This window comes from Fusarium subglutinans (genome assembly GCF_013396075.1).
Source record: "Fusarium subglutinans strain NRRL 66333 chromosome Unknown NRRL66333_c0000030, whole genome shotgun sequence".
NCBI lineage: Eukaryota > Fungi > Ascomycota > Sordariomycetes > Hypocreales > Nectriaceae > Fusarium > Fusarium subglutinans.
Genome location: NW_023502093.1, coordinates 234,691 through 262,057, shown reverse-complemented (window position 1 = coordinate 262,057; position 27,367 = coordinate 234,691). Strand labels below are relative to the sequence as shown.

General features: G+C 49.7%; 5 protein-coding genes across 5 annotated transcripts; 1 reads left to right on the top strand and 4 right to left on the bottom strand.

The window, feature by feature from the left end:
• Positions 1-437: 437 nt before the first annotated feature.
• FSUBG_3569 (uncharacterized protein) lies at positions 438-905 on the bottom strand (the record flags this gene model as incomplete). Its single annotated transcript, XM_036681463.1, has 1 exon — positions 438-905. One exon carries the CDS (start codon positions 903-905, stop codon positions 438-440), a length of 468 nt encoding a protein of 155 aa, XP_036540933.1.
• A 904-nt stretch (positions 906-1,809) lies between these two features.
• FSUBG_3568 (uncharacterized protein) lies at positions 1,810-3,514 on the top strand (the record flags this gene model as incomplete). Its single annotated transcript, XM_036681462.1, has 2 exons — positions 1,810-1,988; positions 2,053-3,514. 2 exons carry the CDS (start codon positions 1,810-1,812, stop codon positions 3,512-3,514), a joined length of 1,641 nt encoding a protein of 546 aa, XP_036540932.1.
• A 411-nt stretch (positions 3,515-3,925) lies between these two features.
• FSUBG_3567 (dynein heavy chain cytoplasmic) lies at positions 3,926-17,071 on the bottom strand (the record flags this gene model as incomplete). Its single annotated transcript, XM_036681461.1, has 3 exons — positions 3,926-4,366; positions 4,419-16,720; positions 16,771-17,071. The coding sequence occupies 3 exons, from the start codon at positions 17,069-17,071 to the stop codon at positions 3,926-3,928; spliced, it is 13,044 nt and encodes a 4,347-aa protein (XP_036540931.1).
• A 1,543-nt stretch (positions 17,072-18,614) lies between these two features.
• FSUBG_3566 (uncharacterized protein) lies at positions 18,615-20,792 on the bottom strand (the record flags this gene model as incomplete). The annotated part of the gene is made up of 2 exons (XM_036681460.1): positions 18,615-19,024; positions 19,076-20,792. The coding sequence occupies 2 exons, from the start codon at positions 20,790-20,792 to the stop codon at positions 18,615-18,617; spliced, it is 2,127 nt and encodes a 708-aa protein (XP_036540930.1).
• Positions 20,793-23,255: 2,463 nt separating this feature from the next.
• Positions 23,256-26,034, bottom strand: FSUBG_3565 (uncharacterized protein; the record flags this gene model as incomplete). Its single annotated transcript, XM_036681459.1, has 2 exons — positions 23,256-23,975; positions 24,031-26,034. 2 exons carry the CDS (start codon positions 26,032-26,034, stop codon positions 23,256-23,258), a joined length of 2,724 nt encoding a protein of 907 aa, XP_036540929.1.
• Between the last annotated feature and the right edge of the window lie 1,333 nt (positions 26,035-27,367).

Sequence of the window (27,367 nt, the reverse complement as noted above, 5' to 3'; positions counted from 1 at the left end):
AATCGAGCATCAGCTACAGCTTGCAACCCATGTCTACACCCTCAAGTTTGGGCGCGCAGATACATTTGCTACCAAAGCTCCCCCGTACGTCGCTATGATTGTTGGGCAATTCTCCCGATGACCAAGATGATACGATACAGTACTCATGATGGCCAAGGAAGAAATACCCCAGCACAGGCCAAACTGTCATCCCAGACAGGCTAGACATACCCATCACTGCAAAGGCAGCTTTGTGGTATTCCTAGCAACGATGTCCCCGCGACGTATGAGCTTCACAGCTTGGTAAAGTGATTCAGAATTCGACCACAAAACTCGGTCAATGTGAGACAAGACCAGTACTGTATATCAAGCCATTTGCGTTCGCATCAAAATTAAAAGAATCTACTAAACCACCGAGACGTCACAACAGTTCATCAGCCAGACTTCTTCGAGGTAGCTCAAGCCTTCAAGCGATTGAAATCATGACCAAATCTCGCCGAGTGACAAAACACTCTATCCCCAGCATCTTTCCACTTCTCAAAGCTCGCTTCCCGCCTTGCGCGTCTCTTCTCAATCGAATCTGGGTGATGGGACGGTAAGTGCCAGTCCCTCGATGCGTCTTTGAAGTCATCTCCTAGTATTTGGTTCTCGCTCCTGTAGCTGCTCCCTAGTTGCACAACCACAGAGTAATTCGTCCGGTCGTTGATGAGCCACTCACGTGGTTCCTCGTTGCTCAGAGGTTTGCGGTTGGTAGTCCAAGGCGATTGATGGCTATCCCGAGAATCCTGGTGAGCCCAGGCAGACTCCTTCTTCTCTCGAATACCACATTGACCAGAAACTCGGGTATCTTGGATTGGTTCGTAGACGTTGGGTATTCGTGGGTATTTGCTAGGTTCTACCCACGAATTATAAAAATCGTCTGTCATGATTGGTTTGCGATGGTATGTTACTGACGTTGTTTGCATCGTATCAACACAGCTGGCGACACAGCTGAAGACGAAATGTTGATCGGTTTTGAGATTGGGAGGGCACTCAAAAGTCTTAAAGGGCTGCGGGCTTCGGGATTGTCATGTCGATAAAAGTCGGCAGTTCATGCAAATGAGCGCTCGCCCAAAGCTCACGCGCATTTTGCAACATCATGACCAGGTTGGGGCCATATCATCACGCCAATATTGACCAACTACAGGTCACAATTAAGAACCACGTATTCGAATCCGGTCTAATATGCCAGGGCAGGCCTCAAAAAACGGCTGTTGGGTATTGGGTGCCGAGTTGGGTGCCGTTGGGCTACAGCACATCTTACTTAGCACATCAACTCACGTGTGAGGTTTGGAATTTCCATCTTCCTTCGAGAAGAGAGAAATAGAAAGAGAAAGAGGCCTAGTCTAGTCGAGGCTGTGCTGCAGGAGACTATGCTTGTCATATGAGCCTTGCGTGTTGAGAAAAGCCCCCGAGATCATCCGCCAAAGTTGGTTCGCCAGTTTGACGCATGCACAGCCATAACCATGGCCAATCAGACAGGCATATCGTGTTGCTGAAATTACAATCCGAGCAAATTACATACAATCAACCCACCCACTTGAGCCTGAAAATGATACGCAAGGCACCGGCATTCTACGTCTTTTATAAATGAGGCGCTCCCCAAGGCAATCTAGAATTACAGTCACATACCGCCAAGAGCCAGCAAAAGTGCAAAATGCTGTCCTTAAAAGCGACCAACAGCCCAGTCGCCATTTGCGGGCGATTCCCAATTTCACTCAGCACTCAACAGCCTCTTGACTTACCTATGCGTGACTCGTAAAAGACAGAGCAAGAACAAGAACAAGAACCATGGAGTTTAGAGAACGATCGTTTTCACGGGGGACTGACGAGAGGCTACCCAAACCGACAACACGCATGAACGACGAGACTTGGGAAAAGTTTAAGCCTTTCCTTTGCAACCTTTACAAGAAGTACACCCTGAGTGTCGTCATGAATGTCATGGAGAAGAAGTACGGTATTGTTCAAAGGTATCTCACCTATCAAGTACGATACCCAGAATCCTTGATGTTTGACTAACCCTTTCACCAAAAGCAAGCGACAGTATGGCTATCGTTTCGAGAAATGGGGCATTAAAAAGTATAACGCAAGTGAGAAAAAGCCTTCTCATAATTCTCTATCACCTAGTGGCATTAACGACTCGATGGACTATCGTGATATTGGGGCCGACTTCGACCCAGAAGCTCCCTCCTTCAACCAATACCCCTTGCCTGACCGCTGCGGCCCAGACACTCCAATGGACGCCGTCGGGCCTGAAAACATGGAGTATGACGAGTCGCTGGATAGCCACAGAGCCGCAAAGGTTGTCGTGCCATATCCTTGGGCAACTGGGTCATCTGAGGAAGCGAACAAACTGGCTGCTGACTTTTGTGCCGCCATGCTCGATGACACAAACGCATTCGCCTTATACGCGAATCTCTACGATGTCTTATCGAATAGGAGCCAGTCTGTTCCTGAGACTCGTGAGTTCCTTGCCATTTGTTGTGCCCGTGTCGCTGGTAAACCAGACAATGCTCGTAGCGCCAGGGCGATTCTTGCAAGGGAATGGACCGGGACACCAACGGCTCGAGTTTCAGACTCTCCATTTGTCCTATCGATGCTCAAAGCGTATGTGGGAAGCCACCAAGAAGATTCGGACAAGTCGGCATTTGTCAAACAAATCAGTCGTAATGTCGAGCAGCTGGTTGGCAGCGATGGATCACTTGGAGAGGTATCACACAAGTACTCATCTATCGATCTCGTAGCCTACTTCTTTCTCGATTATGCCCTCGAGATATATGATGATTGTTTTGACGATTCCAACCCCCCGAACTTTATGACCGAGCATCTCCTGAACGAATTCATCACGACACAACCTTTTATGAACGCTCTACGCAACGACTGTCCATCTCCCCTCAGTCTCTGTCTTAGGTGGTGCAAGGAACAGCTCCGACTCAACCACCCCGTGGCTCTACAAGATGCCCCAGTACAGCCAAGTACTGATATGCGTTGTTGGTGGTACAATATCCGTGTCTTTTGCACTCTCTGGGGAGTAATGACGCATTTGGTACGGGCGAATTGTGCCCCTATGTGGTATACCCAGTGCGAGTCAGCCTTTGGCATCCCTCCATCAGAACTTCTCATAACATTGTCATGGATGATTCGTGCTGAGGCAACAGCAACTGAAGCTGATCGCGTCATCTCTGATACCGATCTACTCATTCAGGCTGCTGATGGCGCAGACAACCTACTCCAAGTTGACGAGTCGCAATTGTGGATAGACTTTCTCGAGAGGTTTACTTGGATGAACGAACTGGCCAACCCGGGTGATGCCGAGAGATCTTTCGAAGCTGCTGTCCAGGATGAGCTGCGCAAGTATGTTTCCAAGATGCTCAGAGTCGAGTTGCCACATCCAGCAGGGACTCAATCTACCAGTGTTGGCGGGGTAGACTTTTACAGTTTTCCTCAGCACGGATTTCCTGACTTTGACATCAACTCTCAAATGGACTACTATTGATGGTCATCTTTTTGCATAGCTTAGACTAGAGTCTCTAGAATCCCCTTCTTTACTTGACTTTGTTTCTTCTTGGCTCAAGATTCAATTTACGACTCATGACATGTTCCATTTTGAGGCCGCAGTGCAATGAGTCAATCAATGGTGTAGGCAGTATAATCAAATAGAACAAGACAGACAATAAACCCAGTCTATGTGATGTAGGGGTATAATCAACAGTAATCTTTCAGTACCGACAACTTCCTCACCCGCACGCCATGCTTGATGCTACATCTAATAAAACAAATAGAAAAATCAAAGGAACATTGCGTCCTTTGCAGGCCAGACATAAATGGAGTAGCAATTATACAAAGCTTCCCGTCAACATCAAGTCTATATCTCATGTACTCTTGGCACATCATGATGTGTCCAATCCTACACTTCCGTCACCAACTGCTCGCCTTCATCAAGTAGTTCAGTGACCTTGCGCACGTTCCCAATCAAACTTCGACCAAGATCACCAAGAAGAAGTTTCTCGGCATTGGCAGGAAGGCCAAGGTAAGTAGGCGGCTCGCGCTCGGGTAACCGGTGAATCCAAGCATTGAAGTCCTGTAGATTGGTGCCGGAGGGCACAACAAGGCCGCCGTCCGGCCCATCAACAAGTTTGTGGTCAACCTCGTAGGCGGCAGGAGTCAAGAACGATGTGACGAGTTGAGAGAGCAGTCTAAAGTCCCCTTCGTCATCGATCTTGCCACCGTAAGTCTCAGTCACCATGTAGCGGAGCATCTCCCAAGGAATGTTCTGGGGAGCAATATTGGTCCGGTTACCAGCCACGCCGTCAATCCAAGTATCAACGATGAAAGCAGAACATTCATACTGCAATGGGTTAGCTACTATTATGATTGTGCTTGAATCCAGGGTTACTCACATCACTATCGTTAAACTCCCAGAATCCCCTCCAACCCAGATTGGGTGCGTATCGCAATCTTTCTTGCACCACCGCATGTAAGAACGATAGAAGCATGTAAAGACGGGTTCTCTCGACAGGGCTCTTGGTAGCCCTTGTGGACAGGGAAGACATAGAATCCTTCATGTTGGCCCTAACACCAGCGGGTTGCTCGTACATGAGTACACGAGAAGCCCGGAGCAAGTTGACTGGAATCTTCAGGCTTGACTCCATGGACAGGAACAGACGGAAGTCTGAGTGAGGGTTGAGTGACCCCATGCGCTTCTCCAGACTCTGTAGCCAGGTAGGGGCCAAGTGAACGTTCTTGACCAAGACCCATGAGCCCGTTTGAGCCGCGTTGCTGATTGCTTTGTCTGCGCTGGCCAGACCTTCGTTGGAACCCATGGCAATGTTTGTGCACTTGACACGCATTCTCTCTACCAAATTATCCACCTTGTAGCTGGCATCGAAACCGGGGCTCGACACCAAAGAGATTGGCAGTGTAGCTGACACTTGAGTAACAGTCTCTTTGAGGTCTTCGACGACATCGAAGATGCCCGAGCCAAAAACCTCGTTGACGAAACGTTCAGCAACAGGAACAAACCGGTCCATCCTGAAAAGCTTTACGAGCAGAAGAGACAGGAGTGCTCGATTCATGGCCTCGGTCTTGTCATCCCAGATCTGTGGCACAGCGTTCTCGGCTAACTCCTCGGTAAAGAACTTGTCCCAATCCTCAGCAGAGACGGCGTCCAGCTTTTCCTTGAGAACACCGATCTTCTTAGCCTGGGTGAAGGCCGGATCTCTCTCATCGGGGTCTGAAGACAGGTCATTACCTTCAACACGGGTATCGAGGATGACGTCAATCAAAGACTTGTCCATCTTGTAGGGCGAGGCCTGTGCGAGGAGCATTCCAAGAGTCACCCGATCCTTCTGGAGCAGACCCAGAGCCGTTCGCTTAAACGTGTTGATGAAAAGATCCTTGACAATAACATCACGCCGGATATTGTGGTCAGTCTGGCCAGCCAAATTTTTGTTTCCGTGGAGTACCGACTGGAAAATGTCAAGAAAGTACTGGAGCGAGAATTGGTAGAAATGGTTGAGGTAATGGAGTTGTTCAAGAACAGCAAAGACGGCACTACAGGATCGGGCGACGATACTGTACTGTTGTGTAATCTCCTCGACTTCAGCCATGACACCTTCGGTGCTGCTCATCTTGCCAGAAATTTCTGCAGCCTCAGTTTTGAGAGTCTCTAGAGTTTCAATGACGTTGTCATCATCGAGAATGTTGCCACGAGACTCATTGAGGGCCTGGAGCAGTCGTTTCTCCAGCTGTCGCAAATGGACCTTAAACTCTCCCTGAAGCTTGATGAGGTTGGAACGCCGTTCATCAACATCAGGACGCTCAGACTTCAGTACATCGTTAAGGGACTGTGTCTGCAAACTGCTCTGTGTGACAGTAAAGTTAACAAAAGTGGTTCGACTGCAAATATCAGGAGCGAAAGTAGCTGATGGGTCACGAGTAGACAGATAGATCTTGAAGGCAGGCGAAAAGTCGATCTCCTGCTTGCCTAGTTGAATGAGGACACGGCCACCTGTCTTCTGGTATTCTTTGTTGAGGACGTGGTTGAGAATGGGGTCCAAATGCTCCGCATCCTGGATGAGGATGGGGTTTCCGAACCGAAGAGAACTCTCGAGTTGCTTGGTAAACGTATCATCCAAGAAACTGGTTACTGTCAGGCGTCGATCTTTGCACTCTCTCTGCAGGAACTCTGTGACTCGTCCTGAGGGGTCAATGATGAGAGGATAACGGTTGAAGCGCTTGAGAATAATGGCATTCTCTGTGCATAAGTCATCGACGGGAAGGGTGTTCTCTTGCCAACCCAGACGTTCATCTGCAGTCGACAAGTATTCCGTGACAGGATTGGGAGATTTGTAATGTATGCCAGAGAGGTGAAGCTGGTGGAACCAATCATCCATCATCAGTTTTCGGAACGTTTGGTCATAGAGACCGCTGTAAGCCAAGAAAGCAGCAGCAACAAGGACATCTCCGACCAATGTGCTGATTTGGATCTCGAAAGACTTGCTGCCCTCTTCCCAGCGAACTCGTTCCGAAGACAAGCTGTCGAGAAGCCTGACACTGCGATCGACCTTGAACTGGACCTTGGACATCTCGGCTTTGATGGATTGTGTCTCGCTAATCAGCGCAGCATATTCCGTCTTGTACCTGTTGATGCTAGACTCCAGGTCTGCAATCTTGTTCTGCACAGCCTTGGCGTCTGCCTTGGTGTTCAGAGCTTTGTCCTCCAATTCCTCGACCTCGAGCTTGAGAGGGCCAACACGATCAAGAATGTCGAAGTAGTTGACTTGAGCGCTAACCCATTGAACGAGGGGTCCGCAGGCCTTCGAGGCGCGGTTGACCTTCTCGAATGTGAATTCAGGGTTGGACAGGAAATCGTTACGCATCTTGTTTCTGAGAGCCTTGGTCATCTGCTTGGCGTTGTCGAACATGAGAATGCTGGCGATGAAATCATCCTTTCGTACGATGCCCTGTACGGCCTTCCAGTCATTGATCCTGTGTCCAAGAAGCGTACAAACGGCGTCCATAGCAAGCCGCACACCTTGAGGTGGATTGCCCATGGACCTGACTTCAGTCAAGTGTTGACGCTTGATGTTACTGACGCTAGCCTTTGCTTCCTCGACCGCAGGTTCTGCCTTAGCCAGATCCTCCAGTACAACCTTCTTCCGCGACGCAACCTCGACTTCTTGCTTATCCAAAGCAGCCTGGATCTCAAGCGATGCGGTCTTTTCTTGCTCCGCCAGTCGCTGGTCGGCCACCATTCGTTGCAGCTTCTCATTGGCCTCAGCATCCTTCTGCTCTAGTTGTTTCTTCTTCTCTGCCAGGCTCACTCTAAGATCTCGAACCTTGTCGACAGTGTCTCTGAGCTTCTCTAGGCCAACATTCAAGTGGCGTTGCTGTTCCTCGAGGTCTTCCCGTTTCTCGTTGTAAAGCTTAACGTACTGGGCAACGAAATCGAGGAAGTGACGAGGGGTCAGGAAAGTGACCTTGCCCTGTTGCTTGAAGAGCTTTTCATTGTACCGCTGCAAAGAGTAATGAATGTAAACCATGGAGTTGACAACCGTCTCGCGGTGGGATGGAGGCAGCTGCAGGCCACGATAGGCTACAGGAACTGTATCAGGGCATTCGAAATTGCTTCGGTCTAGGTCAATAGACTGGGTGAGCTCATGGCCGACCTGGAACAGGGCTTGGTCAGACCAGTCACCGAACCAATTGAGAACACAACGGTTGAACAAGGCAGGACTGGTGGCAGCCTTCGAAGACAGGCCGTCCTCAGGTGGGTTCATGGTGAAGACGACATGTAGGTTCTTCACAATTTGCTGGGTAAACCACTTATACAACTCTTCTGGGGAGTCAAGGTGCAGGTTTTGTCGCTGAGCACCCTCCTTGCATGCTGTCATAAGAGCAGCGTATTCGTCTCCCTCAAAAAGACCAGGCACTTCAGCGTTGGCGAGGAGAGTGTTCATTCTTTCAAGAAATCCTGAATCCAAAACGTTTGACTCATCCATGATGAAGCAAATCTTCTCGCCCTTGCAGCCACAACGACGAAGAACGTCGCGAAGATCATCATCAAAGTCCTCAGCAGAATACTTGCCATGGACCTTGATCTGGAAGACTTTAAGGCCGTTCATCCAGGCCACGAAACGAGACAAGGTGGTTTTGCCACTACCACTCACACCAATCAAGATAAGATGACCTTGGGGCTGTCGGAACACACGGTCAATGCGCAACACATGCTCCAAGACGTCGTTGAACAGAATTAGAGGAACATCTACCTCCTCTTCGCAAAAGGTCTTCAATCTCGCCTTGACAAAATCTCTTAGCTGTTCACGGTCAACCGGAACGTAGTTCTTGGACAACCAGTTTGAGAACAGAATAGGCCCTCCCAGGGCCTTCTCCTCGTCGATGTTGGGAAAGTATTCAAGTGCAATACGGCGCACGCTTTCGTCAGTCCACTGACGCTCGTCTTCAGCGACCAGACGATCCTGGAACAAACGAAGAGCTTCGTGAGCCCAGATTCGGATTAGACCTTCAATAGATAAGGCCTCCAGAGGTCGGATAGCTTCATAAACGCCACGAACCCATCGCGTTAGCTCACGGGGACTGTATACATAGTGGGGTTGAATCTTTGGCGTGAACCTCTGTTGAGATTCGAGATAGAAGCGAACCATGGCATGAGTAAGAGCCTCGGAGTATCCCCTGAGAGACGGGACGATCTTGAGAACAGCGGAATTGAAAGTGCCGTAGATTTGGTTGAGGGACAGTTCACCAGGATAGTCGACCATGATCAGAGGTGCGTGTCGGAGGAATCGTGCACCCATAGGGGTACGTCCAGCATCGGTAGGAGGATTGCAGGCACCAACAAATTGAATGCGGTCAAGTGTAACCCAGGACTTATCGGACGTTCGCCAGAAACCATTGTGCTCGACCATTTGACGCAGGAAGGATATGGCGCGTTGAGTTCCGTATTTGTCTGGTGCGGGCAAGTTGATCTCATCACAGAAAACAACAAGCCATCGGCCGATTTGGGTCGGGGATAGCATCACACCGTTCAATGTCTTCTTGTACTCGCAGTATTGCTCAAAAGTTTTGATGAGCAGATCAGGTGTGGTTGCACTTGAGAAGTTTAGGCCAACGACCTCCATGTTTGGCAGCTTCCGAAGTGCACTGAATAAAGTCATTGTCTTACCAGAACCAGGAGGACCGCAGAGGAGTAGGGGCTTGTGCTCGGCAAGCCACGAGTACAGAACATCTTCGTGGCGAACAGTATCCAGAGTAGGAATGACCACATCGGTCTGGGTAATAGAATGAGTGTTGACTTCCACAGAAGGAACCTGGTTTTGCCATGGCGCCCATTCAGATTTAGGTAAAGTAACATCGAAGTCGATGAGCGAGCTTGTGCCATCAAGAGGAGGCGAGCCAAAGTTTGCCAAAGCACAAAGCTCGTCGCCGAAGGCCTTTCTGTCATTTAGGGGGCAATCACCCGTGAGGGCCCAAACAAGTGCCAAGAGAAGCTTCTTTGAGATAAACGCTTCGATTTGTTCAGACTCGAGAGGGAAGTCGGAATGCTGGCCATTGTATTCAATTGCATCACGGACTGCTTTATTGAGCAGTGAGAAGAGAGTAGTCAACACGCGTGCGACTGTAAACTCCATGATGTGGTTGTAGGCCTCGGCTCGCTTCAGGGCCTGGAGCATGAGATCCTCCTCGGTAAGATAAATACGAAGCAAGGCAGCGAACTCGCTCTGCACAGACAGAGTCTTGGCAGGGTTCTGACCGGTGGCAACGCTATCTTCATCCAAGTCCTCGAAGGGGACGCTGCTAAGAGTGGACAGATAGTTTTCAACCATCATGTTGGGTGACACAGTGTCCTCACTAAACCAGACCATACCGCAACGACTGACTGTAGCCAGGGTTGCATATTTGAGCGTCTCGACTTCAAACATGATTCGGACGTTGGAGGGCAGATTGAGGCGCTCTCCGTTGGGAAGCGTGAGAAGCTTGTTGTCATCAAGAACACTGTTCAAATTTTCAACCCACTCAGGATCAACATCACCATCAAAGACAATCCAGTGTCGCTTGGAATCTTCACCGCGGAGGTTGTCGACGATCTTTCGGAGGATGCTAGTGAACAGACCATCGGTCCACTCACGAGTGGTAGAGTCGAGATTTCCGTACAGAGCCTCCTTGGACATGACCTTGGAGTCGATGACATGGGAAACGCCCTCAACGCCCTCGACCTTCTGAAGTGCATCAAGCAGCAGTCTCCAGGCTGCTGATTTTCCGGAGCCAGAGTTGCCGACCATCATCACACCGTGGTGGATCTTCTGAATCTGGTACAGCTGGAGAACCTTTGTCATCCAAAGCTCGTTGACTACAAGATGGCGTTCGGCAGCGAGCGTTCGGATGGCATCTTCCAATTCCACAAGGTTGGCTGGAACGTACTGCACACCAGGGAAGCAATCGGCTTCGATAGTCATCATGATATCAACATCGGACTTGATCAGCTTAGGTGCAATGGTTTCTCGGATACTTTGCACAAGAATTTCGGGTTCGACGACCTCTTCGGCTCCAAGACTGCCCTCACCCAGACGGGCACGTTTTAGACCACCTGAACTGACAAGAACACTCTTCAGCGCACGCAGGCCGAAATCGTAATGCGCTTGCTTGGACAACTTGCCAGAACACTGGTCAAAGAAGGGAACCGTGTGTTTGGATAATTGCTTGGCTTGGTTAAAGCCTTGGGAGTAAAGCATAACTTCAGCGATGAGCTCCTTATCTGGCTTGGACATGGCGACGCTTCGGAAAAGCTTCTTCAAGTTGTCGGGCAGATTGGAACGACCAGCATAGCCAGGGTTCATGGTGATAAAGATGCCTGTGTTTTCGTTGACATGGAGCTGGCGGCCGACCAACTCAATTTGCGATTGGCTATCTTCAGCTCCTTGCTTCAGGCCCAGCTGAATGTTTTGAATCTGTTGAGAGACGGCCGAGAGGATTCGTTCTTCCAGACGATTGAACTCGTCGAAGCAGCCCCAAGCACCAACCTGGCAAATACCAAGGAAAATGCGACCCATAGCTTGGAAATCGAAAGTGTCGTCACAGCAGAAGACAAGGGTGAATCTACCCAGCTGGACACCAAGAGCCTTGACTGACTCTGTCTTACCTGTACCAGCGGGTCCATAAGGAGAACCACCAAGACGTTGGCACAAAGCTTGAGTAAGAGTAAGGAAACAACGATCAGTCAGCGGGGTGCGAACAAGACGTTCCGGAACTCCCAGATATTCGAAACCATAGTTGAGTTTGGCATTTGCCATCTTGATGTAAAGACGGTCGAGGAACTCCCCATCAGGATTATAGATGTATCTCATTTGTAGCTGCCAGAGGTAATGGCTGGTGGAATTAGCATTGGCGTTGATAAGCTTCTCGATTGTATCACGCTGGTGGACACATTCTGTAATCAGCTGTTCACATTTCTTTCTCAGGATAACTTCGAGTTCGCCAAGGACGGTGTCCGCGAGCACACGGAGAACTTCGACCTCCCGATCAAACAGCATCTTTAAATTGCTGCCGCCATCAGAAAGGGATTGTTCGACGGCTGTGGTCCAGGCAACTTGCGTGGCTAGAACTACAATCTGACTGGGATAGGCATCCATGAAGGCATTTAATGCATCACGATCAATCTTCTCTGATTCGAAGATAGGGGTGTAATGATCGACAGCCTCGGCGAGGAGCTCGGCAAGGGTTGACTTCATGCCACCCTCCAAAAGGGCTAGCCAGTCGTTGATCTTGGGGGTTTTCGCCAAAGAAATATCCTTCTTCAGTCGAACCACCTCACCTTCTTTGGAAGTGAAGCCAGATATAACAGTCTCATCGTCCATGACGAGCCCTGAGAGGCCAGCAAACATTTTCTTGAAATGCTTGGCAATGCGTAACGTGTCGTTACTGTTACCAATCATCTCGAGCAAGTCTTCGTCACCCACGAAGTAGAATCGCGGGAATGAAACACGTTCCTTCTCCAGATACTCACCAAGAGCCTTCTGGATCTTGTTAAGCATTTCAGCAAGCCGTTCCAATGACTTTTGCACGTTGGGAATGTTCAGAACTTCCAATACGTATGGTGACTTGTTGGCTTTCTTCATAACAGCCAGGAACTCGCTGTTGATATTCTGGAAGCGTCCAGACTCAATAGGGAGGAGGTGCTTGATATCAGCGTTGCCAGTGAAGACACCCTCGAGGTAAACCCACTGACGCTGGACATCAATCCAGACATCAAAGAGCACATGAACACGGTTGAGCTTGTCTTCCCAAGACACAGCTTCTTCCTCAAACTCTTTGTAGTAGGGGGAGTGTTTCATCGCCTGAAGTGAGTTAAGGTTTTCACTGCACTTGGCAAAAAGATCGTCCCAGCCACGAATGAGACGGATCTTGTTTTGATAGCTGACCATCTCTAATGCGTAGTTTTGCCAAGTCTCGCGAACTTGCTTGAGGAATTCTTCGAGGGCCATCTCACCCTGGGCTTGGGCAATAATGTCTTTGACGATGACTTCGGTGGCAATCAGGTTGAGATCCCAAACGTCACCAAGAGTCATGGAACTAGGAGAAAATCGTTTCTGGGGCTTAATCTGCTTATAGATCTTAACCCAGTGACGCTCACGGATAGCGTCAGACTTCAGGTCGGACAGGATGGGGTTGACCTTGAGGAAGCCACGCAGAATGCCCTGCACATGCTCGAAAGCGGCATACTGGCGCATCCTGCTGGGCATGTCCTTGGTACTCTTGATGAGATCATCAACCTTGGACCGGATCTTTCGTGGTTGAACAGCAGTCCAGAGGATATCGCGTGTTTCATTGAGACTCGCCCATATAGTAGACAGGTTTGACCAAACAGACTGGAAATCTCGTACCTCCTCTAGAGTAGACTCAAGAGAAGTATCCATGCTAGCGGGGATATCCAGGGCTTCTTTAGCCTTGACAACCATTTGGGCATCGTCCTGCAACTTCGAGATGCGTGCCTCGAAAGATGACAAGGTAGCGGAAGCAATGTCGGGTTGAATGGTGCCAGACACTGGCTTTTCTTCATTCCATTGGGCGGCAATCTCGGCAATTCGTTCATTAACCAACTTATCCTCAGCAGTGATCTTGGCTCTTAAAGCATCGCTTTGCTCTTGAACGATTCTTGACTTCTTCTCGAGAATCTCCTTCAAAGCCTCCCACTGGCTGTCTATCTGCTCAATATGAAGCCAGTCATTGGGGAACTGGTATCGCTGTCTTACGAGCATGGATTGTCCTTGGCGAAACATATCAATCTCAGGCGCCCATGTTTTCACGTTGCGTTTGCAACTCTGAACGACTGTGATGAATTGCACGGCCTGTGCAGTTGACGAGGCGTCGGAGCTTTGACTCTCGAGATGCTTGCGCGCCTTCTCAATCTCTGCATTGATGTCGCGCATGCGATTACCAAGGCGGCTGGCGAACTTCATCAGAATTTCATGTTGCCACTGGTCATACTTCGCGTTGACCTTGGTCTGCACTTGATCATAGTCAACAGTGAGATGTCCAAATTCCCGGCTGACCTCTTGCGTGTCAAACGTTGAGCGGTTTTTGCGGAGATCCTGTAAAAGCTGCAGCCATCGAGGGAGTGGCTCGCCGAGAGCATCGTAAACTTGTTCAGATTGAAGGTCCCAGAGTGACTGGAACTGAAGCCATTTGTCAACATACGCGCTAATCTCCTGAAGCTTCTTTTCAACCGAAATGTAAACACGCTGCAGAAGTCCGGCGCATTCGGTGGGTAGGTCGGTAAACCGGGCCTCATCGTGAGCAGCAGTAGTGAGGCTCATCTGATAGCGGGTGGCCTTGATCTTGCGGAGATTGCAGACGATTCCAAGCCACTCGTGAAGGTGAAGGAACCAGCTCGCACGCGCAAACTCCAGAGGAGGGTCAAGATAGATTACTTGGTTACGCATGACCACTTCAAGAACAAGACGCTTCATTGTGGGCGTTTCGGACTTGGTCTCATCAGTATTGGTCTTTCGACGAGTTTCCTCTTCGGGTGTGTCATCCTCAAATGCGGCGATCCACGAGTGAACTGCACTCTGAAGACGCGTCAGGAGGATAGACTGAATCTTGGCATTTAGCTCTCGCACCCAGAAGTCCAGGTTGACATATTGTTCCAGGTTCAGTTGATCCACGGCCGACTGAATAGTATCCAGGCGGCTATGGAACGCAGCTTCGTCATAGGGGCAAGTGTTCAGTTCCTTCAGGGCTTGTTCAACAGTGGTATGGATGAAGTTCAAAGAGACTGCCTTCTGCTGGAGAACCGATACAGCTGCTGCAAATCCTCGGATAAACATGCCATGCTTGCTCTCAGTATTCTTGGCCAGACCGAAATCAGTTCCACCGGGTAGCAAGGGGCGAGTTTGTCTATTTTCAGAGTAGAATAACTCATGCGAGTTGATGAAGGATTCCCATCGTAGCGGGACACCCTCCCCGATGAGCCTGTAGACATCATTTCGATAACCATTGAGAAGGACAGACTCCTCTCCCATGGCAGAAATCTGACGCAGAGTCTGTGAAAGGGTTCTCACGCTCTCCATGAGGCTAACGGCATAGGGATAGACTCGCTTCGCATCCTTGGATACAGTCGTCACAGCATGAGGGACCGAGTACGATTGCCAAGTAAGATTACGAGTCTCCTTGAACAAGGTGATGACTTGCGGGTCAAAATTCACAGCAAGCTCGAGAATACCACCAGCGGATCTCACACGAGCAATATCGAAAAGCTGTCCCGAAATTGAAATCTTGCGTCGTCCGACGTCATTGAGCCAGGCATCGTAGATTCGGCTCGTGTCAAGTTTCTGCTTGAATAGCTCACTCTCCTCCTGAAGCTTGTGACCTTCGGCGTGCAAAGTCCAGTCTGGACCAAGAACAGCTTCGACCTTTCGCATGTATCCATCAAGCTGGAACTCAATTTGACGAGCCCAGATGATAGCACCCGAAACAGGAGGGAGATCGCGTAGTTGAGCCATAGCGTGAGTTTCCGAATGACCATACTGTTGCTTGAACCGCTCATGGAGGCCGTTGATCGCTTGCTTGACGTGGTCCATAAGCTGGTTCTGGTATTCCTGAATGGCGCCACGAATCTTTGGGCGCACGAAAAGGGCGTTGAATTTGGAGAATACTCGGAACATCTCGTTGGCAGTCTTTGCTGTAGCCAGTCGCTCTCGAAGTCTGCGGATGATGGAATTCTCTACCCGGGTCGTACGCTCATTGTAAAGATTCTCGGCTCGTACCCATCGTTCCTTGCCCTGGTCGGTAACGTCCAGTAGATCAACATTCTGAAGAGCCTCCCAAGCCTGCTTAACCTCCTCCACAGCATCGACGTTACCAATCTCTTCAACAATGATGCCATTGAATTCAGTGGCCTCGGCAACGCCAGGAATAGTTGCTTGAGGGCCGAGGACGGTGACGATCGTACGCTGGAGCTGTTCGTGGTTGTCGCGGAAAGTGCTGACATACTTGATTCTCGCCTCAAGTTCGGAATGCTTCTTGACAATCTTGATGGGAATGAATTTCTCGTTTCTTCGTCGGGTCACCTCACGAGCTACATTGGTGAACTCCTTGACGTTTTCTTCCCAAATTTGGAAAATCTGGTCACATGTTTGCATGATGTTCTTGAATTGCTGATAATCCAGATTAACCAATTCAGTTCCTGTCAGCAACCTATGGAGCACATCATCGAGATCAGCAGAGATGGCCTCGACAAGAGGAAGAGCCCTGCGGATAGGGTAAGGGCAGATCCTCAGCTTCTTGTTCAGATGGCTGAAGATCTGATGAATGGCTTCCCCTACTTTCGGCAGAGAAGTAGCAGACAGCAACTCGTCGAGGGGGAAATCTCGCATAAGCTGGTTGTACTTCTGCACCTTATCCATCGCCTCCTTCAAACCAGTGTCAGCCGTGAAACTGACGGTGGCCTGAAAACGCTTGGCGTGCTTGAGAATCTCCAGCGTCAAGAGCACACCCTCACTACGGAGCTGGCCCTCGATGCCCTCCAGAGCTGACTCCATGGACAACCAGAAATTGACTTCCTGGCTCGCGGTGCTGAACTCCTGGTTCGCATTTGATGAAGGGTCCTTGGTCAGCTTGGTGATTCCTTGGATAGACTTGATCCAGGTGTTGACGTTTGCTTGCAATCGGTTGAGAAAGGTACTGTCCTGGAGAAGGTTCTGTGGAATTCCATCGATGGAAGGCCGGTTGTTGTGAGCCTCGGCGTCATCGAGGACATTCTGAACGATAGAATGAAAGGTAAGGGATATCTCAGGGATATCAACGTTCTGCTGGAGATGCAGCAAGCTCAGTTCCAGATCGTTCAATCGTTTCTTCGTTACAGGAATTCCAGTCTTTGCATCAACATCAGCTCGACCTCTTGATCCGTTCGCCAGTTGCTGGCTCTTAGTATTGGCATCAAAGTAGGGTACCAGGGCATGGTGGACCTGAGAATGAAGAACCTCCCAAGGAGAGAGTACCGAGCCCTGTTCTCCAACTCCAGCGTTGAGAGATGCAGGACCAGGCAAATTAGTAATAAATATTTGAGATGTAAGGGGTCGGGCTGGGTCTATAGGCTGGGGAGACTTGATGAGGACAAGGGAGGCGACAGTGGTCGGGGACGATGAGATCTCGGTCGACAAGGTGTAGTTATAAGAGACGGGCGCTATTTCACATTAGCAAGCCATGGGTATCATAAAATCAAAATGAACGAACAAGAAGGGTCGGCTCCAGGCTCAACTGCAGAGGAATTTGCGAAATCTTTCTGGATGTAAAGCACATTCTGAGTATCGCTCGCAAAGCGTGTGCATCGTGAAATAGTCTCGCTATAACGGGACTTATGCAGCAAGCTTCCCACTTGTCCGAGTTCATCTCGTGTAGCTCCAAGTGCGACCTCACAGACGGAGGCGAGATGTTCGACAACGCGTTCCGGTTCGATAGTAGGGAAGGTCGGGGAGGATGTTACGCCGTTGGCGGAAGCCCCAGGGCTCGGCACGGCGGGTGAAGTGACCTCCATAGTGACAAGAGGGCCGGAAGAAGAGAGTATATGACCGTTTTAATGGCGCGCGATCATTTCCGAATCGTCAGTGGGCTATGGGTAAAGGACGCAATCGAGAAGGTTGTATGTGGCGGTCGAGCAAGCTCCGGGTTGGGCGCAAATGTGGGTGGTGACAAGTCAGATATTAAAAAGCTTTAGCAAAATCAAGAGATGAGCTCAAAGACCAAGGAATGTGTAGGTAGTCGTGGAAATGAAGTCGCAGAGCTGCTATGAAGTCTTTAGCGACAGGTTGGGGTTTGGTGATTTAAAATGAAGTTCATCCAGGAGTTGTTGACTTTCATTCAATAAGGGCACCTCACACTTGAGCTTTGGCTCTACCGAATTTACGGGCTGTTCAAGACGCGACTAAATCCAGGGGTACCCCTGTCGTGAATGCTCGGGCATGATCGGCAATTGGCTGAAATGGATGTGTCAGAATGCCATTGGACGTCAGGCCACCTAAAACAGTCGCTCTCATAGGAGATAAACGCGCTGTAGCCCGTTACGGCCCGCTGGAGTCACTGCGGATTCAGCCAATATGCAGCTAACCGGAGATGCTTGTGAGCCTTGATTGGCCCTAACGCTTAAAAAGAAAAGGCCAGACATAAACTGAAGACACGGGCCAGGGGCTGCATGTTTCCAAAGCAAATGAGATTAAAACCTTCAGCAATTAGGTACCTATCTACCACTGCGAATTGGTGCTTACTATCGATGGCATCCAATAATATGTATGAATGACATGTATGAGCGAGCAGGGAAGACGTAGACGAACCAAAACACTCAAACACAACCCATAAGCATTTACACTCCAGCTGGCTATAAGTTACTGTTCTATCCATTCCTAATTCTCCTTGCTTACCAGGCCTACCTGGAGTACATTTATAGTGTATGGGATTTTATGCAAAGATAGGTGCGCAGTATACCTTCAACTACCAGGTAATGAAAAAAGATATCTTAGGATTAACGTCAATACCTTACGCTACGAGGTATAAACTCAACTGCCATCAGTTTAATCACAAGGCCACAAGGCCACAAAGTCTCTGGTATTAAAACCGGACTTACGTAGAAGTAAGTTAAGTTGTGGCAACAGCCTAGACAGTTGAAACGGCTTTGTCGATATCACTAATTATAAAACAGGTGGACGAGGTTAATAAATCTACACCAGTACATGGATCTATATTGAGCCCACTGGCAACTATCACTCATCGACGCATTTCAAGGTCGGATTGCTCAACAAGTATGTATTCCAATCATCACCGTTTCTTGCCATGAAAGTATGTCACCCACACAAATTTCGAGTGCTAAAACGAAAGCCACGTCATAATCTTGATAACCATGCTCCAGAAAGAAAACAAACCTGCCGCCCAGGATCAACTTGAATAAGCATTGCGCAAAACCAGTCTCATAAGTGTAAGCAGTTACCAAACATTCCCGATCATAACGCCTTTGTACTTATCGAGGACAACCCAGCTTCTTCTTTCCATACTAACCACTCGAACAACCAATGCGCCATTGGGTCAGATCAGACTTGGGGTTGACTTGCCCCATTTCCGTTGCTTCCTGCTAGCCGCTGTCGTTGAAACATAACCCTTTCGTTACAAATGTCAATGAACTCTTCGAATTTTCTTATGATGACTTCTTTTTCTTCCAATTTCGTCTTCAGCTCGCTGATTTCTTTGTCCTTCTTTTCCTCCATTTCTTGCATTTCTTCGCGCGCTTTTGCGATTTCACGCCTCAACTCAGCGCGAATACGATCTTCAGGAGACTGGTGAGGTTTACTGTAGATAGCTGGTCTGTTCTCTGCCAGTCCTGTAGCAACCTTCTGAGGGTTGCGATTGATAGCTGCACGAGCGTTGTATATATCGCGTGGCAAAAGATGACAATCCGGGTTTTCGGTCTGCAGTATCTGCAGCGTCTCCGAGACGCCAGCGCCTGCTCATTGCAGTTAGTATGGAATCGGTTCCTCTAGTCTGAGCAACTCACCGTTCTCCTTGAGCTGTTTTACCGCAGCTACCATTCGGCTATCCAATTTCCGGGCAGCTGGGTGGTGGGAAGGGCTCTCGCTTGGGCCATGATTATGCTGAAGATGGGCAGGGTCAGGGCGATATCGGATCGTCCACTGGGTACGCTGCTCGATAGCGAAAAAGCCGAACGGGCAGTCACACTTGCGGGACGATGTTTTGCGTTTGCGACACTCGGGGCTCACACGACTCGGCGGCTTGCCAGCACGATCGCAAACAAAGAGGACCTTCTTCAGGCCAGGCACTGTCTTCTTTGAGCGACCAATGACAATAGCATAGCCGACAGAGGTGCAGTATCTGAGAACAGCCTTCTGAACCGCCTCAAGAGTAGGGTAGCTTCCGCCTTCTGGCGGGGGGGACATCATTTCGCCCAAAGGCTGAGTTGGGATGTAGTTAGGATCAGCAAGCATTTTCATGTCCAGGCCTCCACTCTCCTCCCCATTTGCTTGATTGTCAATATCCATCGACTCACTCCCATTGGCATCTTGCTTCTGCTGCTGCGGCTGAGTCTGCTGCGGCTGCTGCTGAATTGGCTCTTCAGGAAGGGGTTGTTGCTTTTGTTGCTGTTGAGCTTGTTGAGCCTGCTGCTGCTGCTGCTGTTGGATTTGTTGTTGCTGTGCCTGCTGCTCACGTTGCTGTTCGCGCTGTTGATCACGTTGCTTCTGCTGCTTCTGTTGTCGAGGCGCCGGTTGCTGATGTGTTTGAGATCTTGGAGGTTCATGCTGCTGTGGGTGTTGAAGCTGCTGCTGCTCCTGTTGGGGAGTTCGAAGCTGTTGTTGCTGTGGCTGTTGAGAGTGGATCTGCGCTTGCTGCTGATGCTGCTGCTGATGGTGATGTTGTTGCTGTGCATGTTGCTGTTGCTGTTGCTGTGGGTGCACTTGCTGGTGCGCTTGTGGCTGTGGCTGCGGCTGCGGCTGTGGCTGTTGCTGCTGTTGGTGATGATGCTGCTGCTGTTGTAACTGTTGTTGCTGTTGCTGCTGTGCCTGCTGCTGCTGAAGCTGTTGTTGTTGCTGTAATTGCTGCTGTTGCTGCAAATGGTGCTGTTGCTGTTGCTGCTGAAGCTGTTGCTGAAGCTGCTGGTGCGTTTGCTGGCTCGACTGTTGGGTCAAGGGAGGAGAAGGCGCCTGAGGCTTGACCTGAACCTGGCCAATCTTCGGGGTTGGCTGAGCCTGTTGAGACTGAGGCCGCTGCTGAGGCGACTGCTGAGCATGGTGCTGATGAAGGGTCTGTCGAGGCTGGGCAAGGGAGTGGGAAGGATGAGTCAGGTGCTGAGGATGCATCTGTTGTTGCTGCTGGGGGTGGTGTAATTGGTTTGGCACAACCTGTCCCAGGGTCGGAAACATCATTTGAGAGCGTGACTGCGATAGTCCTCGGGAATTAGACACATCAAGCGGGTTCGGCACCGCACTGGGCATGTGAGAAGTGGAAGAACGCGAGGAGCCATTGGAAAGACTGCCGTTGACATGCGAAGGATTTGAGAAAAGATGCTGGGGATATCCAGTTGGCGCCTGCTGAGGCTGATATGCCTGAGTCTGGTAAGGGGACGCAGAATGAGGCGCCGGAGATTGCTTGTTCTGTTGGCCTGGATGAGGCACTGGAGGATATGGGTTGCGGCGAAGACTGGTCTGGGGAAAGTTGAGGCCAGTGTGGTTATTGGATCCTGGACGCAGACTCGACATATCGCCTGGTCAGGCCCGGCAGAAGAGCCGGTTGGTAAACGTGAATGTTTGAACGCGAAACAATTGAGTCTGGAGAACCAGTGAAGTCAATGGGTATGCCGGATGTGTTGCTATCGTTTATCGATCGCGACAGAGTGAGTAGGCAAGACGACGTGACGTGACGTGGAGTGAGTTGGGAACTTCAGCCTGGTCGAGTCAAGACTCGGCTGCGTGTTTATCACAAGGCTCTCGGTGAGGATGTCGCGATCCGTCTTGACGCTCCTCCCGGTGGGTGTCGTTGTGGCCTCCGTTGCCGAAGCCGAAGGCCGTGACGGTGACCGGTGGCGGTGACGGTCAGAGAGTGACGAGAGATGCTGCCGTGACGTTGATTTCGCCGGGCACGAGGTGCTGATACGGAGCGGAGCGCGGTGGTGTGCGGTGCAGTGTAGTTCAGATTGCGGAGCGTGTGTATGAAGCAAACCCTGGGACCCAGGATCTTTGGGGGTGTGATTAATGAAGCTCTGGACTTGGGGAGGAGGAGGCGTGGTTGCGGGTTATGCAGAGGCGTGCAAAATTATGGGGATGGAAAAGTCTGCCTGCTTGCCTGGCGTGACGATGCCTGCCTGGCCTGAGCGAAGGGGGGAGAGAAAATTGGCAGGGGAGGGGCGAAGGGAGACAGATTTGATGGCAGATTTGGTACGATGACAGAGCAGCAACGCAAGAAAAGATGAAAAGGTGGGAGGGCAAAGGAGCCGAAAGGGTGCAGTGCAGCAACCAGAGCAAATAGATGGATAAACACGCCTCTTCTATTGCAGCAGCACGGTGTGATTTTATCTTGTCTTGCACTGTCTGTGTCTGTCTGACCTTGTTTCTTGCTGGTGTAAGGTTCGTGTGAGTCTGAGCACCTTAGTTACTGCGTAGGTAGTTAGTAGGCGGACCTGCCCTACCTTAGTCAAACAACATAATATGGAAGAGATAGAAAACAACAAATGGTGAAGGGCGGGTGTCCGTCATCCTCCCTTCTTTCTCTTCGTTAGACTTCATCAACCAGGCAGCCAGGCGTTGTTTCCCAAAATGTGGGGGATCTCTATGGCTGGCGTGGCGTCTCGTGGCGTCGCTGCGTCAGCAAACTAACCAGCCCCTGTACTGTAAGTGGAGGTGAATTTGGTGATAATCTGGATCGAAAGCCATCCATCCGTCCCTACAGCGGCAGTCTGATTGCACCGCGAGATTTCGGGGTGATGTGGTGTCCTGGGTGTCTATCATTTCGGTACTTCGAGTCTCGGAGGAATTGCACGAATTGTTTTACCTTGGGTTGTTCAGGTATCTCTTTCTGCCGCTCTTAAGGACAACATCAAGACTATACCAATCGTCCCCAAGGTAAAGCATTATTAATTATTCAGTTTTGTACTTGCACTACTTTCAAATTAATAATAAATCAATAAGTTCTCGCCATTTTAACTTTGTAACAACCTAGGCTGAACTGTTTTTTTTTTCATTGGATCAAGAAACTCAACACTTCTGATCGTGGTTTTGATTCAATTTGGCGTTTTGATTACATATACTGCAGTAACACGCCCTCACCAATTCCATCTCGTATCTCCTAATAACCCTACGTGCAGACACCCAATTCCTGGCACCTTATATATATATACCTCATTTCTTCGTATTTCTTCGTTTCCTTAAAATCTTAGCACGTCACTCCGAGTGCTTTTGGACTGATCCAATCATCGAGTCTCTGTCCTACAAATAGCTTTACCGAGCATTCCGTTCTCAGTCAGAGGCTTGTTCAGAAACGGGACCAGCAGGCCAAAGATTGACGTGTCGAACCTCAATGCAGTTATAGCGTCACCATCTCTCTCTTTTTTTTAAGCACTTTATTACGGAGTAGTGTGGCCTAGTTTGCATTCCTGGAAGATAATTTATGATTACTTATTCCGTGAATTAGAATTGACTTCAACTTGCTGCTAAAAGATGAGATATACGAAACTAATAAATAACTACTAACCCTGCAGTTTCGTATGTGCTAGCCTGTGTAGGAAATTGTGCATATGTTCGTTGCCGAGTACTCAAAATTGCTGACAATATAATCCCATGCCCATTACACATCGACACGTAGTCATTTTCTGGGTTATCTCAAGTGATACTGCATATTGCAGTAGGTATCCAGGCAAAATAGATCAAGCAACTCAGGGTATTGAAATTGTCAACGTGGTATGAGCGTACGCCGTAATAACCATATATTAATATCCGCTGCGTCTGATAACGAGAATGCATTACGCCCGTCATAGTAAGGTATATATCTCCAAAATCGCACTCCGGTGCTTGTGTCCAACCAAAACGCCATGCAAATGTTGTCTATAAACAATATTAAGGAAAGCCGAGGAAGCAAAACGAACACATCGGCATTAGCCCTATTGCGACTGTCCCCGCCAAGGGCCCTCTGTAAGAAACAACTACCTTTGCAAACCTTGGCATCAATCGTCACTCGATCTTGCGTCGCTTGGTCGATCGTTTTACAACATCTTGTCCCTCTAGAAAGTGGCCCTTCTCTATCTGGTGTTGGCGCAAATTGTCTGGTCTATTCTTGTACTGACTTGTACAGCCGGGATATGGACAGCGGTAGATGGTTGGAGGTTTTGTTGAGTGTTGCAGTTTCATGTGCTTGGCCATACTGCCGCTGAACCATCGAGGATCACCTTCCGGTGTATATCCGCACAGTTTGCAACTGCTGTCCGACTTGGTTTTTGCTGTTGGAGAGGAGGATGATGCTGCTGGAGCTGGAGAAGGAGGTGAATTTGCGGCTGTTGAAGTTGCCTGCACCGAATTTGTGTCTGCAGGCGTAGGAAGCGGTAGCGGGTTCAAAGTGCCAGGATCAATTGTGTTCGGCAGGCATGAGAAGTCCAAAGGTTGTCCTGCATCAAATGGACCAACCGAGCTAAAATTGAAGTTGTTCGGCGACATGACATTGAAGAATTCATCGATATCATCAAAGCCGTCCTGCGTCACTGAGCTGTTTTGAACCGCGCGCTCAGCCATCGGTTGTGACGAGACACCAATAACAGTTTTGATAAGCTCAATGCATTGCCGGTAATAGAGAGCCCGGTAAGAGCCCTCTGCTGTAGCCGTGCAATAAATAGAATCCATCTGTTCTCGAACAAAGCGGATATAGCCGTCGAAGTAAATGTCTGGAGGTAGGTACATCTGTATTGTATTGTTTAGTCCAGTCTTGACCTTCGAGCGTCTGTTTTCCACTTACCTTTCCACACTCCATAAGCTCGAGTTCTAAGCGCCGTGGCAGCATCGACTCCGAGTTGGCGCGACGAGAGATGTTGTCCAGAACGTTTGCAAAGGCTTGATAATGAGTATATAGCTGAAAGTTGTGCTTGAGTATGATATTTGCAGCCATGGTTTGTGTCGAATCCATATGAGCTCGGTCTAGGTTATTGCAGTGGCCCAAAAAGAGATCAGATGATAGAACTTCTGTGTCGTCTACCACATGGATGGTGGCATTTTCCAGTTGGTCTAAGAAATACATTGCTAAAAACGCTAGCGAGTCGGCACTGGCGGAGAGCATGTTTCTAGACTCAATTCCTTTCCCCTTCGAGCCGGGGGAGTGTGACATTAATGATGTCTTGGCTCGAACCAGGTTCACGAGGTCAGCATTGCTCATATCAGCTGGCTTCCACAGGGTTTCGACAATCTGTATATACAACTGGCGATCTTGACGTGAAAACAAGGCGCTGTACGACATCGCTTGAACAAAAAGATCCGAAGATCTGTTTGCAGCGTCTTGCTCGTGAACAATAAGCGAGAAACAGTAGACCAAGTGAACAAAACAGAGGACATCGATGGGAACAGTCGGCTGACGGCCTTCGATGATATCCATGAGAGTTTCGAGTCCCTTTGTAGCTATCACTGGAGCCGTAAGGCTTCTGAGCTGTATGACAAGGTGGTTCTTGGTGATATGATGAAGCTTGGTCAGAGAGTCAGCGACATGCATCTGAAGAGTACTCCATGCCATGCCGATCAGAGACCGAGGGTTATGATAGGACTCGGCCTTAGGTTGAGGTGGTATGGGATGGAGGGACGGTGGCATTGTGACATTATTGTCGATGAGGGCAATGTTGGCATCAAGTTCGAAGGTAGAGCAAAGGAAAGAGTCATTCAATGTGAAAACGGGCTGGTTGAGATTCCCAGTATCAGACTTAGTGGCAGGCAAGGCACCGAGCATGTGGATGTTTGTGGGGAGCTCAGTCGGTTGGGAGTCATAGGACATGACTGCCTCGTTTTCGAGCGAGTTCCAGCCCTTGGCTGCGGGTGCCTTGTGAGATATGGCGAACGAGTTCGTCCTGAGGAGGCCTCCTGGGCTTCCAAAGCCATTCTCAGTGGAGGTGAAGTCTGAGTCGAAGACTGGTGCACTTGCCCATTGATCAGAGAACGACGAGATGGGAGAGATGTTGTAGCTGTCTCTGCTGAAAGTAGTGTCCGTCGTATTTGTGCTCGACGTGGAGTTTGTGCTGGCCGTTGAGCGAACCGAGGTGCTAGGTGCGACCTGGCCCTTACTGCGTCTCTTTTGTTCCCTGCGGTACTCTTCTAGACCTTCTGTATGAAGCTGAAGGGTGGGCCGCACGGAAGTTATGTTGCAGCCAGGGTCGATGAGGTTTACAGGGACAACAGTGCCTGGCGGCAGCATGAAATCGAGCGGGTCGCTGAGGGTTGCATCTGATTCGAGCTCGGCGGGGTGAGCAGGCAGATTCTGTGCCTGGTGCTGTGTAGGCAGCGATGAGGTGTAAGATGTGAGCATGGGGGCCGGGCTTATCTCTGCCTCGTCCTCATTTTCGTTCTCATTCTCCAATATGGCTTGTAAAACAATACCGCTGGAGCCAATCTCATGAATCTCATTCGAAGGTAGCTCGAGCTCACTTGGTGCCACTGCGAGATCGTAACTGGGTGGTGCCTCAGATTCACCGATGTCACTGCCGAGGTCAAGATCTTCCAGGGCTGAGCTCTTAGGTTTGTGACCGAGGGAGTTGAAGAAGCTCTTTGCCATGGACAGTATCTTCTTTCTTCGTGATGGGTGACCCAGGCATCGCTTGCACTTGGAATCGTTGAATCGTTCGGATTTCCCGCAGTCGTAACACCAATACTCACTCGTGGAGAGCCAGCTACACGAGTATAGGTGCTGGAGCATGAGCTCGTGGTTGGCAAACCGCTTACGGCAGCGCAGCATAGGGCACTCCAGCTTCTCTTGGGGAGTCATTTTGTCACACTCATTTCGTTTGACTGCAGTCCAGACGATGAATCGATGAAGAGCGCAGTCGTCGCTTGAAGTACCACGGGTCCTATTGCACCAATGAGTCGGGGAGGACTTGTCGAGATGAATGAAAGGGAAAATCGTCTCTTACACACAAGATTTTGGTGATCCCTCATTGTCTTCTGATGTGATCGAGGAGACGGAGGATGATGATGTGGATTCAGTGCTTGATCGCCGAAGACTTATACGATGACTGGGGCTTCGAGTGAGCCGGCGTAGGGCTGAAGGTCCCGAGCCAGATATTGTCCCATCCAGGGACAAACGTTTTTTTGACTCCATCGAGAGTCAACAGAAAAGTCGACTGCCAGACCCTGTAAGTAAAGCTTGTACTGCGAAGTTGAGCTTGTTGGGCTGTCGCAATTACAAAGCGATCCAAGTAAGACCAAGCAGGCACTCCAAGGATGGTGGAAGAGGCGAGAGATTGCAATATTATCAGCCTCGCCAAATAAAGAGACAATCAGACATATGCGCCACCCATAGTCGATATAGATTGTTTTGAGGTTTATCACCACTGGAAGATGAGTTCAACGCCTGGGGAGGCAGCTCGCGAGGATGCTGTCCTACTAGGGCGAATAAGACAAGAGTGTGTAGGACTCAAGGCCTGGACTAGGACTTGGAGCTTAGTTAGTTAGAGCTTAAGCTTGCGGCTCGGTGGAAGTGGAGGGAGGTGGTGGATCAAAGGTGTTGGGTTGTATCCATCCAATGCAAGCGATACAGGTAGTCAATCAAGTCAGTATGTATGTACGGATATGTATGCGTCCGTGGGACCCGGGCCTGGCGATGGGATGGTGGGATCTGCTGTTGCACCCAAGTTGAACAGAGTTGCCTTAAGGTGAAGGATCTTGTTCCGGGCAGTGCCTTAGAAGCTGGTTAAGCTCCGTCATCTGGTAAGGCTTTTTTGAATCCGATGAGACGATGAGGAATGAACAGGGAGTTGTGAGTCTTCAGTACTACTGTATGTACGTACATACTGTACCTACATCAAAGAGAAGACTAGAGGCAGAATCAGCCTCGCACAGCTCACTCAGAATGGAATTGCAGCACAAACCATCCCCCGCCCGTCTATACGCGGGGGTCCCCCAGCAATGAAGCTTGCTTCTTTCATCCAATACAATTGCATCGTCATCCCTGTCGTTTGGTTCAAGTGGCTTGGAGGAAGCAGGGTAGGCAACAAGGCGGACACAGCTCTCGCCCAGTGGCCTCCCATAAACTGGCTACCTTAGTTATGTACGGAGTACAAGTCGGCTTTGGAGAATGCCTAAGAAAAGAGGATGCTAAG